This window comes from Anneissia japonica, unplaced genomic scaffold (assembly GCF_011630105.1).
Source record: "Anneissia japonica isolate Jap-2015-1 unplaced genomic scaffold, ASM1163010v1 scaffold724_len3256291_cov202, whole genome shotgun sequence".
Taxonomy (NCBI): Eukaryota; Metazoa; Echinodermata; class Crinoidea; order Comatulida; family Comatulidae; genus Anneissia; species Anneissia japonica.
Window position 1 is genome coordinate 1,508,514 of NW_022744966.1, and position 14,289 is coordinate 1,522,802.

Below are 14,289 nucleotides of genomic sequence, written 5' to 3' on the forward strand. Positions count from 1 at the left end.
TTTTTTAACGAGAGTGAGGAGTAACTATTTAGCCAAGTTCTTGTTACATTTGATATACATAGCATATGTAAAAGTGACTAAAAACATACATTTATTTCCCCTACCCCCATCTTAATTAGCCCAAAATAGGATATTTTATGTCAAAACTTTAAAGTGCTTTAAAAAAAAAATTGCCCAAGCTCTAAGAATGGGGATTTTTTTTCTGAGACACTATATGATATACTGATTCAGAAAAACCAAAAATAAATTTTCCTTTACTTTTTTCCCGCTAATTTCCTACTGCACCCAGGCTATAGCTGTCCCCGATACGACCGACCAATCGGCGTCGCCAAAAGCTGTCGGCAGTTGCGTATCGATTTTATTGAAACCACGCTATATACAAGACACGCTTTTACGTCATCGTGTGTTCTGTGACGCGTGTCGTGCACGATGTGATGGTGATGTATACCAAAGAGGGTTAGGGCCTATAGTTTACTAGTCATAATATCTTCTAGGCCCTTATGTAGGCCTATGCATCATGGGGTGTCACAGAGATTCATCATACCGTAAATTTATTTTTACAAAAAATTTACCGTATCTTACTTGGTTTAAATGTTGCGATAGCCTTCATGCAAGCAAATTCTGCCGCGTCAACTCCAATGGCTTTGAATCGGCTTATTATTTCTCGAAGGACCCGGATGTCAGACAGTATCATTGATGATTTGCTGTTGGTTTCTGCATTTTTGAAGAACTCTGAAATTGTCAGAAGTGGACAGGAGTCGAGTGGCATCGACCACTGGATGGCACACAAGAGAAATAATTCACTCCAAGCTTCTTCCAGCAAAATAACCTACAACAAATATTATTATTACAGTATTATGTAATTCATTTATAAAATAATAATAATAATAATAATAATAATAATAATAATAATATTAATAATAGATAACAACAATAATAAGAATTGATGATAACAAGAATAATATTGATAACAACAGTAGTAATAATAATAACTACTATATATAACAAGAATCTACAATAATGATATAGTATACGGTATTGATGACCTAAATATTTTTATTCAATACCTGGTCTCTGAATGGTAGATGAGCAAACGATGGAAGCGATTTCGCCCATTTGACGGCAATGAATAGAAGACGAGCCGAATATTCGTATACATTCTCACGCCCAGCGTGGAAGAACGTGAATTCGCGTGGTGGGCCGACCATTTCCATACCATACTGCATCTGTTCTTCGTGGGAATAACCTGTGGTTTCTGCAATGTGCATTGCTAAATAGATAATAGGAAAACATCTTATTGATTTTTATTTATTAAGCCACTATCCATTTCAATGATCTTGGTTATTTTTAATTTTTGGTGGTCAGCTATACGATGTTTCCATTTTAACAAATATATAAATTCAATCTCTCTTTCGGCCGCCTTTGAAGTTTTATGAATGTTTATTTGTAGTTATTATTTCATTGAAATATGAGAAGGGATATGTAGTGAGATAATTTTTAAGAAGTTGAAGCGTAATTAGATTGTTGCGAAAGGAGCTTTATTTATCTGGTTTAGTTTTAACAATTTTACTTATTTCAATCGATCTGAATTGTCAAGGGACGTTAAACCCAACGCCTTTGTCGTCCACATCTCGGTTTCTGTGTGCTTTAATCTAAGCCCGTAAGGAGAAATTCATACGTTAGTTAATTGTATCTATTTTCAAAAGTCTTTTAATCTTGCGGCCAGTGCCCAACAGACGTTACAGTACTCTATTACCTCTCTGCCTTCACCCTTATTAAAGTAATCAGAAGCAGATCCAGGAAGGCAACGTGGGATCTCCGCCCCCCCCCCCAAAAAAACAAAAACAAAAACGGGAGCATGGTACTACAAAACAAGCTAATTTTCAATTTAAATTGCATTTACCAGTGTCTATATTCAAGCATTTCCAACTTAAAGATCTCAAACTCCACTTCTCCCAACCCAACCCCGGCTCGGTCCTTCGCACGTGGTCCTACATTTTTCTGTGGATCCGCCTATTCCATTTTTTTTTATGTAGCCTGTGTATACAACAAATCAAATACATTGCACCAATAGTCAAGAACCATTATTTGCTATAAACTTGTCCATTATATTCGATATTATTTCCTGTATTTTCCTCAATGCTTTCTCTCTGTATTTGTTATATCAATTTGGAAACATTTATTAAAAACTGGAGGTACAGTGTATATATATGACTCGTTTGCACTTCAAAGAACCCATCGCATCTTTCGGACGATGCTGTGACTAATTTCTATTCAGCGTGGAATGAGTAGGCCTCTGGGTACCGGTAGACCATGGTAGACTAAGCGCTTCTCTATGCTGCTACAAGTAATCACGGACCACGCCCATACGCAATTCAACACGCTGCGAGTTACGGGTTATTCTCCACCTTTAAACGCGAGACTGAGATAATGAGGATTAGGGAGTGGAGTTGTTACCGATATAAAAAAAAAAATTTTACTTTTTAATTTAAAAAAATGTCAATAAGAAAGCGGATAGGTCTGATAAACAAAACTTAAGTTGGTAGAATTCTTGATGTCATGAAACAGGCATATGACCCGGAAATTACATGAATGTGATGAATTGAACAAACCCCTTGAAGAGTTAACGTGACCACGATAATATCATTATTAGTATTACTTATATTATTTTTTATTTTTAACCAATTTTAATGAAATCTTTAGATTTTTTTCTATTGGGATTTTAATAATGATCAACAATAATTTTAAAAATAATGTGATTTTCTAAATAGTTTTCTTTTTTAATATAATTATTGTTCAGCTATTTTAATGTAATTATTCAAACAATTTTATATATACATTTATTGTTATGATTGCGCAGTGGTTTATTTTTTGGTTTTGTAATTTTCCTTTATTATATTTTTTAGTTAATCCTCTTGTAAACATAATTCGTAATTCAGCCTTTTTTGGCTGTTTTATGTTTTTATGAATTTTGATTGAATAAATACTATTGTATATATAATGTTTTTGTATTCTGTTTTTGCCAACTGAAGATACTTTTCTTCTTTATTTTTTATGAAAGATAAATAGAGTTTATTCGTCGTATTCGTATTCGTATCCGTATCAGACCTGTCATGTTTCGTTTTTGGGATTGCAGTCAAAACATAATTGTTAAACAAGTCTAACTTACCATCTTCTGGCTCGAGTTTGGCACACGTTTCAGCATTCATTAGTCCAACCATAAACCGATGGGTTGCCAATGGACTCCTTTGCCCATTCGTCTGTATGTGGTTTAATGAATTAGGTTCGCGGCTACCTTGAAGTACATTGGATGTCAAATCTCTCTGGTCAACGGCAGTGACAATCGGAGCTCTGTCAATTTTGATTTGTGACGTACTGCGGGGTTGTCTTTCATTTTGAACGGCTAAAAATATTTGGAAAAGAAGGTTTACAAATGCAAAAATATGATCTGATCCAATGTAATAAATTTCAGCATCGTAATTTTTTGATCAGTCCTCCCTTTTATGACATTTTGCTTTACATCTTCATTTAACGCTGAACAATTGGACTTATATAACAACAAATGATGGCCATTTCGTTTCATTAATAATTTATAGTTCAACCTACGCTGCTCTTTTATTTAATATGAGTTTAAGTTGTAGGTATAAAATTATAGTTTTTATCCTAATGATCACAAATTAGAGAGCTCGTTTAATGTAAGTTGTAGTTGTAGGTTTTTTGTTGACTGTTGTTCTATCGTAGATGATTAGTATAAGCTCGTTTCACATTTAAACTTTTCTTCCGCCGTTTTTATCGATAGTTAGTTCATCTGCAACAACTGACGCTCTATGATATTAATGATTCGAGAAATGATGTTATTCTCGAATCCATCTGTTTTTTTTTTCTTGTATTCGTTTTACACCATCATTACCATTTCCTAAGATCGCTCAATTTGGCACACGGAAATATTTTGATAAATTTGCTATTTAATCTTATAATGACGCACATGCTTCTGCAACTAAAATTTATTTAAAATTACAAATTTCCTTTGTAGCGTGAAAAATAATGGGTTTTTAGGTTAGTTACTTTTTCTCTTCTTTAACTCCTCGTTTATTTATTTTAGATTTTACGATCAGTCAAGGAGGTCCACTCCCTAGTTTCTAGACCGTTGCATAGACAGCGTTAATACAGTCTGTATACTCGATGGAAGGCGATGGTTTCTACACCACTAGTGCGTTCCTCCTAACCAGTAAACTCATACCAGTGTGACCGTTAATATGTCACACAGTCACCTCATCAGTTAGTATCATTTTGAGACAGTACGCCTAATAGACCTTTCCGGAGTGTCAATCAAACTTAACAACTGACTAATCAAAACAGCGCTAGGAATACGCGCGCGTCTCACAAACCCACGTGCTGTGCCACAAACGCACGTGTTCGCGTATGTTTTAACACTGTCGCTTTGTGGGACCTTAGCAACAATATCCAAGGGGCGGGGCTTAGCGGAAAGGTCTATTGGTTGAGTTTTGCCCTCTAAAATACAAAATAATGTTATTGTCAATTTTTCGTCGGATAATAAAATCGTTCAATAATCTTAATGATTTCTGAAGTAACAAAGTGATTTTTAAATAAATTCACTGTGGTTTAAACAAATAGTTTCCATTGCCTAATGTAATACTCATAGCTAATATGTTTTGAATCGCCGAAGGGCAAATATTACATGCATTTAGTGCTTTCAACACTTTAATGCAAATTCAATTAATACTTTGCGCCATCACATTTGATTCGAAAGGCAGACGATGAGATGTGATCGAATTAGAGAGAAATATTTTCTAATCAATATAATTACGCGCCAATCTGATGTGCTGCGTTGCGTGGCTCTTCTGGTCTAATTTCATTTTGGGCCCTATCCATCATTCTAAAGGACCCGTTGCTTGGATACGACACTCAGTCAAAAATCATTTTAAAAGAGATCTATTGATGGTGCGTGTCGAATTGGTATATTCAAATTACAGATATCCACAGTTGATAGGTTGATTGATAATAATGACAGGTTTCGAATGGGTCTGCCTATTGCAAAAAACAACAGGTTGGCAGTTCCTCATGTTTTACCTGACTCATTTTAACAAGTGCGTAGATATAAATGAGACTCGCGTTGCGCTTGCATCTGCGACCAACCACAGAATAAAGTAGGATGGTGGCGGTACATTTATTGCCAGTATACGAAGATAAAATGAATGTGAGCCCTCCAGTATTATATAGGTCTGTCACTTACCGTCTTTATTCATTCCACTTTCGAGACATTTCTTGAGTCGACAAGCTTGGCATTGATTGCGATGAGCTTTATCAACCATGCACATTCCGGTTCCAGCCTGACACCTACCAAAATAAAATTATATTTCCCTCCTTACGATAAGATATAACCCTATTCAATCGCATTCCCTTCTTAGAAAAGCTTAGAAATAATAATAATAATAATAATAATAATAATAATAATAATAATAAAAATATTAATAATAATAATAATAATAATAATGATAATAATGATGATAATAATAATAATAATAATAATAATAATAATAATAATAATAATAATAATAATAATAATAATAATAATAATAATAATAATAATTTCCGTGTCTGCACATGCATTTGAATGCGTGTCTGTGTTGTGCGTACCTCCACGCGTACCACGCGTGCCTTTGTGTCTAATGTGTACATTACACACACGCTGATTGAGATCCGTTTATTGCTTTGTTAATCGATATTTAATACGTCGTTACGTATTTAGTTAATATTTTCATCTCATTTAACCAACACGTGTGGTTATCGACAGAATCGTTTCCACTGAATACCGATGTTAAGATGCCTTCCTCCTACTTACTACAATCACTTGTATAACAATTAATCTCTCATTTAGCTTTTGTGTATTCTCATCGTTGCCTTATGAAATATGATATCAGCTATTCAAGTTCGTAGTGTAAATCAGACATTGTCAGGTCTGTATTCTACAATCAGAAACCGTCCGTGGCGCTGGAAAAAAATCGTTGGATTTCAGCACACCAGTCAATACAACTAATTAGCTAGGGTATTGTTAAGTAACAGGCAAATACGTGGTGGTGAGTGTCTGGACAAGAGAACGGTTGGTGGGTAAACATTAGCCAAGTGATTGCTTTTAATAATTGTCAAACAGTCATTCAAAGAGTTGTAGCCTATAACTTTATTATGATGTAATAGGAACTCGAGTCTCAAGCCAAGTGTTTGGTCTGATTCAACAAAGCTAAAATAATTATTATTGTAGCCGCAATCTATGTTAGACGATGCATCACTTACTAGAATCAAAGTGCATAAATATGTAAAAATGTCAGACTACCTTTGTATTTCATTATAGTTTTCTGATATACCGGCGAATAATATACATCTTACACACGTCCTTGTTGCATCAGAAATGGAATGAACTTATCCACTAAAATATTACTTGTTTAGTTTAGAAAGTTGATCAGATTTAATATAGGTTATTATTTATGGGGTAGGCCTAGGTAGGGTCCAGCCATAGGACTTAGAAACGCTCACATCTAGATGTGTATAAGAGACAGGTTTTAACACTGTCGGCATCGGCTTCAATAAAATAGTAATAAAACGCATAAAGCAAAAGTGTATATATATATATTTATATATATATATATATATTGTTGTTGTATATCACTTTATTCAATAAAGCACTGTTGACAAAAACACGGCAGAATGAGATATTATCTATAGGTTTACATATGACATCTTATCTATAGCCACTTACACCATCAATACAGAAAATGTTTATATAGAGAATATATTTTTAAACAACACCACAACAATTCTTAGTTTCGTTATAGGTGAAGCTTGTTTTAATAAAATTACCTTATCGGCCCAAGACATCTTTCGGTTGTGTGCACTGACATCATCAGTTGTCAATATTATAATGCACGTATAGGCAATCTTTTATATACTAAGAAATTGAAATATTGTAGCTCTGAAATGGCTGTACTGTTAAAGATGTACTGTGCCTTGCAAAAAACAAAAACAAAAAAATCATAAAAATCATTTTTGAAATTTACTTGCTCATTTTGAAGTAACATAAAAATTATCAACTTGAACATAGAAACTAGTGTATTTAAAAAATGCTTACCCATAAAAACCATCATTTTACAGCGAAAAAATGATAGAAACACTTCCAGTCACTGGAAGTGTTTTATTATCTGTATTATAATTATCCAGTTAAAAAATCAGGGAACACATTTTTTTAATTAAATAATTTCTATGCTCAAGTTAACAATTTTTATGTTACTGCAAAATGAGCAAGTTAATTAAAAAATTATTTTTTTATGATTTTGGTCATTTTCAAGGGACAGTACATCTTTAATAGTAGCCTCACCTGTAGACCAGTTTTCTGCGCACACTTCGTTTGAAGAAGCCGCTACATCCATTGCAGGCATAGATACCATAATGTTTTCCACTTGAAATATCTGCGCACACTTTGCATGCCAATCCAGGGAACATAGACTTCGGTGCAGCTGTCGAGAGCAAAAAAAGATCATTTACCGTTAAAAATAAACTAAATTAGAGTCCTATCTCATTGTATTGATTTTATTTACTTATGATTCATTATTACTTTTTTATTCATTATACTGTATACGCAGTCTATATAATATATTTATTATAGGCGAACTTTTCTAATGTTGCTTTTCTCATTGTCAATTCACATGTGATGATCATATTCATACGTTTTTCACAATACCTCATAGCCGCAGGCGCCATGTATTTGTAACCAGTACTAGGCCTCACAATATAAACACCACCATTAACAAAAATAATCGAGGAATACGAAGAGGATAACGATTCAATTTTTATTTAATTTTATTGTTAGCGAAAATAAAACGAATAGGGCCTATAAACTGCGTTGCCGTGAATAAACATTGTCCGGTAAATGAATATACATGTACTGTACGAATAATTATATCAGTCTAATTAATGACGATGATAAGAAAATTAATAATAATAATAATAATGATAATAATAATAATAATAATAATAATAATAATAATAATAATAATAATGTTGTAATACTATTAATATTATAATTAGATAATAATAATAATTTAAAATTATCAATAATAATGATAATAAAACTATTAATAATAATGATAATGCTTATGATAATAGGAATACTAATACAGTAGTAGGTCCTAACTATAATAAAATTCAAAATAATAATAATAATTAGCAAGAATAATAATATTTAATTTAAATTAATTTACTTAATATAGGTTGTTGTATTATTGGTAATCAATATTTAAAAAGAAAAAAATATATAATAATTTCAAACCACGATTACCATTTGTCAAACCAAATAATGAAACTGAGGATATTTGAACTATTAATAAAACAATTAAAACAAGAGACAGGTGAAATAGTTTGTGGAACTCGTGTCGGCACTTTGATGTTTCTATCCTGTGATGCAGTCATGAACTTTGTTGTTAAGTAGAGAGCGCCAAGAGTAGCAATTGTTGCCAGGGACGACAAAGTGACGCACTTGCCAAAAGGTACCAGATGAGGACGGATCATTTATAACATTTATAAGTTTAATTTCAATAAAAATTCCCCATTTAACTAAATAGATGGTACACAATTATTAAAGATACTTTTTGTGGTTATTTTTCAATACAATATATTTCATGGAATATTTATAGTGCCCCGGAAATCAGAAAAAATATGTTTATTATTATATTAACCTTGTTTTATATCTTACTGTTCATTTAATTATGTCGTCAAATGCCAGGAAGGCTTATAGATTCCATGCAATATGCAGGTTTAATGAAGCAAACATTTACATCCATATCAAATTAATTGCTTGAAATTCGATTGGAAGATAGATCTGATTTTTATTGTTAGTTGGTGTCGTATAGGTGTAGAAAGTCATTGCGTTCGATCGGTCTTTTCGCGTTTGGCGTTTGGCGTTGTGTGCATCAGTGCACGCGGTGTTATCGTCTATTTCCTATTTTACGCGCTCAGTTTACCACCCGCGGTCGAGTAAGTAACGGCATGTAAGTTTGGATCGATAAAATAGATCTAATGCTCCAAAAAAATACTTACCGGTATTTTTTATAAGCCTAATTATGGGAGTTATGCAAGTATGTAGGCCTAAACGCATTTATGTACAAGATAAGGCTTACACGCGTGACGCAATTAAATTGAACAACTATAAAATGTGTATAAATTTAGTTTTTTTTATAGTTCAATCGTACACTGCTAATTACAGATCATGTTACCTATTTTAATATTGTTTGTCTTCGTCGATTTGTATAACATGTACTAAGCCACCTTGCAGTTCTGCACTCTATTGTTCTTTTTCCCCTTTCCTGTAACTCCCAGTAGTTTAAGATCTCGTAGTATTAATTCTCTACATTCATTAACAGCCATCAATTTCTGGTTTTCATAATCACGTAAAGATTATTGCTTTGCTGATCATAAGAAAAGAGCAATTTGAAAGATTTGATTGGTGGATTAAATGCTTACGTTAAAGAGATGTGAGTGTCAATCGGTTTGGTTGTATTATCGCTTGATAGCCGGTGATGGGTCGATGCTTTGCAGATATTAGACCTCGTGTCATAACTTCCTAAAGAAGATTGGAGCACAGGTGTGAATGAAGACGTTCAGGATACGTGTACTGTAAGGATGTGCTTGGCAATGACGATGGTTGATGAGATTTAGGTTGCCCGCGGTAATAACCCAAGGCGCTTGCAGCCACCTGCCCCTCCTTCACAATTTCAAATGATAAGATACACTAACAGAATAATGATAACTTACACGGGAAATGGCAGTGTCTTGTATATTACCATACTGCGTCGTACTATGCTCTCTATTTATATTAATACATGCGGAAACGAAGCCTTTGATTCGATGTGAAATACTTTGCGGTGCCGGAAAACCCCTCTTCCCAATTTTCTCATAATTTTATAAAAGAGTTGACAATGAATTGATGAGTCTTTTCCGTAAGTTAAAAGCTGAAATATACGGTTTAATCTCTATCATCTTCATCTGTCGCTCTAAAAATGTATACAAATCACTAGCATTGTGACGAGCTGAATGAATAAGAAAAAAAAAAACGCATTCACGACTTCAGACAGTCAACAGGAAAGTCGTGTCGACAGCCAATAGAAGATGGTTTTGAACTTTTAAAAGGGAGGTAACATTATTATGGATGATACATTACAAGAAAACAGAACAACGGCTACTGTTTTCACCGCCAGGAAATTGCAATCTTCTTTAAGTGAAAAGATCAGAAAAATGAAGTATCATCGGATAATGTATCAGTAAATGCTGAGAGGGTTTCTGTCGCTAGCTGATCAAGTTTAAAACGCTTTCTTACAGTTCAACAGAAAATGAAGTAAATAAGTGATCTATGATCTGGAATAAATAATGAGATTGTTATAGAAAGAAAAAATAACACTGTGAACATATAAATGTACAGTATATTAAACCTTAAGATCAATCGACTTTCTCCTATAATTTTAATGGAAGGTTATGGATAATCGCAAACAAAATCTACCCACACCATCTTAACCAAATTATAGGCCTATGCTTATAGGCTATTACTAATTATTACTAATATTTCACAACACTAATAATAAATTGCGAATTAAGATATGTTAGATAATATATTTTATATGTTAGATGTTATATTATCATTATCTAGCTTTGCTAGTATTAAACGAAGAGTTTAGACCGATATCGTGTAGTGCATTATTAGTAAAATGATAAGAAGTGAATTCAGATTAATTGATTTGGTTTGATTTTAATGGGGCTATATTAGTAGCTATCTGATAAATAAGATATTAATATGGAAAATCCCGATTATACAATTATAACTTCTTTCTATCAAAGAGTTAGTTAACAGTTTTATCTTTTAAAATTTAAGTCAGATCCAATGTTATGGTCATCAATTTAAAAAAAAGAGCTACTGAATATCTCCACTCCATTTTACTCTTTTCCATGTCACCTGTTTATCCTTATATTGTATAGTTGTATTTGTTTACATTCTTATGCCATTTTATCTGCGGATGATAATAAAGGTTTATGAACCGTGAATTTTAGATTTCATTTAGCCATATTTCGTTTGTTAAAGGATACAATTACATGACATGTTCAAATAAGGTTAATACCTAAAATGTTTAGTAGGGCATACACAAATCATGCTATGCTCCCCAGCAAACAAACGGTAAAACGAATTACTCTCTGAATGACGCTTCTACAGATTTGGGAAGCAGCCTATAGGCCTGTTAAGATAGTATAATACATACTCCAATCGAAATGCACGCCATCGTGTCGGGATGACGTGAATTTCGATACTTGGAGTATGTATTAAACTATCTTATCTGAGATTAATCAGTGGACCTTTCAGTATATATTAACACAATGAAGTTTAGTTTTATTTTAGTACAGTAATTCTAAAATAGACAAAATGTTGAAAAATACGGCGCTTGCAGACAAACATAAATATTAGTCTGAAATCATCATTTTTGTTGATTCAAACTATAAAACTCTGCAAACAGAAATCATAGGCACGTCATCTATTTTCTTTGTGTTGTGGTTTGTATTTTAATGAAGTTTTAATTTTCCTAATTGAAATTATGTTGAAATTATTAAATAAATAGCAGATATATTGTTGACGTCGACAGAAATTACATTACAAAAGTAAATGATAATAGCACAAGCTTATAATAGAGGAAGGTTGCTGAGACAACGGTGAATATCAGACCTATCCATTAGTAGGCCTATAATTGCATTAAAAAGACAATCATGCGATATAAAGGTTTTCTTTTATGTAAGTGTAGTGTGAATAAAGGCTCATGAGTACGATAACGAATTTCCCGTAAATGCAATAATATTGAGCAAAACAATGATTTTATACTATAAATTATAACAAAAACAATATTTGTTTGTCAATCAGTATTCTATTAGTTATTGGTTAATAGTTTAATTACTACCGTATAGCACTAGAATAACCCTCTAAATAAGCAAATTAAAACACCAACGCCAACCATATTGAAATGGAATAACTACAATGTGTATTTTATACATATCGCTGTTCAAAAAACTATGTTACAGTTACTGTATTAGTATTAGTTATCTATAATCTATTATATGGTACCATTATACCATAGTATTAATTATATATTCAAAAAACTTTTTCACTAAGTATAAGAGTGTTTAACAGTTATTGCGTTCAACACCCCTGGCTCTTGTTTGCTTTTATGATCCATTCAGTAATTTATATGAAAATTAATAAGTCATTATAATCAAACTTATATTCGTTTGATTATGAATATATATGATTATGAAATTCAATATTTTTTATACATACACACACACACACACCCACACACACACACACACACACACACACACACACACACACACACACACATATAGCAGCATTTGGAAGACATAGGTCTACATTAGGCTTTGGTTAATATAACTATTATATTACATGAATATATAATTAATAAAAGAATTGACAATCCAAAAATGGAGTAAATAAAGTAAAGTGACAGTCTTGTTAGCAGGGTTTAGAAATAGTAAGCTTTATTATTTATTTATTAAAACCGTGTTTAAGGAGGGTAACCCATCCAGCAAAGCTGATTTTGGGGCCCTCACGTACATTACAATTTTTAAATAATTCACATTTATGTTTGGGAACAAAATAACGACCGTTTGGGTTTGCTTACTCATTAGCCCGTAATAATTAGGGTCTACATGACACAACAGTCATCATTCTACAGGTCCTGTGTTTAAAAAAAATAAGGCAGATAAAAAAAGCAGATATATTTTAGCCATTCTGATAATAAAAACTGCAAAAATACAAATCTAAATTCATAAATTCTGTTTGAATAACCATATTATTTAGTTATGCCTATGTCTTGTAGTACCACTTACAAACTCTAAATTTCTTTTACTTTAAATAAATCGAGCAAAACATTATATTAATTAGCTGCATATATTCGATTTTGAAAACATATTTTTACGTTATTTCATGAATGAATGAATGCATGGTTTGCTAAGCTTCGGCTATTCTGCAGTTGAGTAAGTCAGTAATGAAGTTCATTAGCTCAAATCCTACATCAACTAAACCGTTTCACATATTTTTGGATTTATGGAAACGAAAATAATTCTTCTACAGGTACCTATGGATTAATTAATTTTTTTAATCCATACTGCTTTTGGGTTAATGTTTTTTTTTGTTTTTTTTTTGTATTTTGATTTCAATGTGTTTCCAACAGTATGACAGAACGACATTTTACGAATTCTGTTAATTAACGAATCATGTTAATTAATGATCGTATCACGGTAATCAAAAACGATTTGAATTAAAAATAAAAGTTGAAAGGTATTCAACTCTGTTTCTATTTTAAGCAATTATTAGAAATATAACTAATGTTACTAACATTGTATCATAAATGTATTTTATATTTTTAACCCTCCAAGAATTACCAAATGTGTGAAACATTATCAAAAAAGGAATATTATATAGGCCTACAGTTGTATTATTCACCAATAAGTTCATTCTAATTATTATAATTTAAAAAATCCATCAATTTTATCAATTACAAAAATATTAATTCAATTATTCTACCTAACTGCAAAAATATAATTTATTAGCAATTCATTAATAGATTTATCGAAAAAAAATCATACAACAATACATACAATAATAATACATGTTTCTATGTCTTTAAACATTATAAGTGAAAATAAACGTGTTTACTTATCGCTGATGATTTTGTTATAACATGGTTCCCACCAAGAACGATAATTATTAAATCGCATTATTGAAAAAAATAATTAGTACAAATAGATTGATGCTAAATATACTTATGTAACATCTTTCTAAAGATGGAGATTAGGATAATGTTGTGTTAAGTTGTATAAATCTCAGTAAGTTGTCGATAGAAATGGAGTTTATAGTGTTATATTAATCCAATATAAAATAAGGAAAACATTAAAGTTTATAAAAAACAGAATAGAATATATTCATGATAGTAATAACAAATAAGTATTGATATAAAATAACCATTCATTGCAATAATAACAATAATAATAATACAATAATAATGCAATAATAATAATAATAATAATAATAATAATAATAATAATAATAATAATAATAATAATAATAATAATAATGCAATAATAATAATAGCTTGCAATAATATTTGATAATAATTTTTTGTATAGTAAAATCAATGAGATAAACGGTGATAAATGATTACAGGG

General features: G+C 31.7%; 1 protein-coding gene across 2 annotated transcripts in view; it reads right to left on the minus strand.

Moving 5' to 3' along the window:
• LOC117119881 (photoreceptor-specific nuclear receptor-like) overlaps positions 1-14,289 on the minus strand; it is a 19,135-nt gene that overhangs the window by 3,864 nt on the left and 982 nt on the right. Inside the window, exons 2-6 of one of the 2 annotated variants that reach the window (XR_004447248.1) lie at positions 7,391-7,529; positions 5,255-5,358; positions 3,170-3,403; positions 1,068-1,270; positions 573-829 (exon numbers count right to left, since the gene is read on the minus strand). Coding sequence is in view for 1 of the 2 variants with exons in the window: in XM_033264867.1 (XP_033120758.1) it covers positions 583-829; positions 1,068-1,270; positions 3,170-3,403; positions 5,255-5,358; positions 7,391-7,529 (927 nt within the window). In the remaining variant the exon portion in view is untranslated. The remainder of the gene's footprint in view (positions 1-572; positions 830-1,067; positions 1,271-3,169; positions 3,404-5,254; positions 5,359-7,390; positions 7,530-14,289) is intronic. The other variant, XM_033264867.1, reaches the window with a different exon arrangement.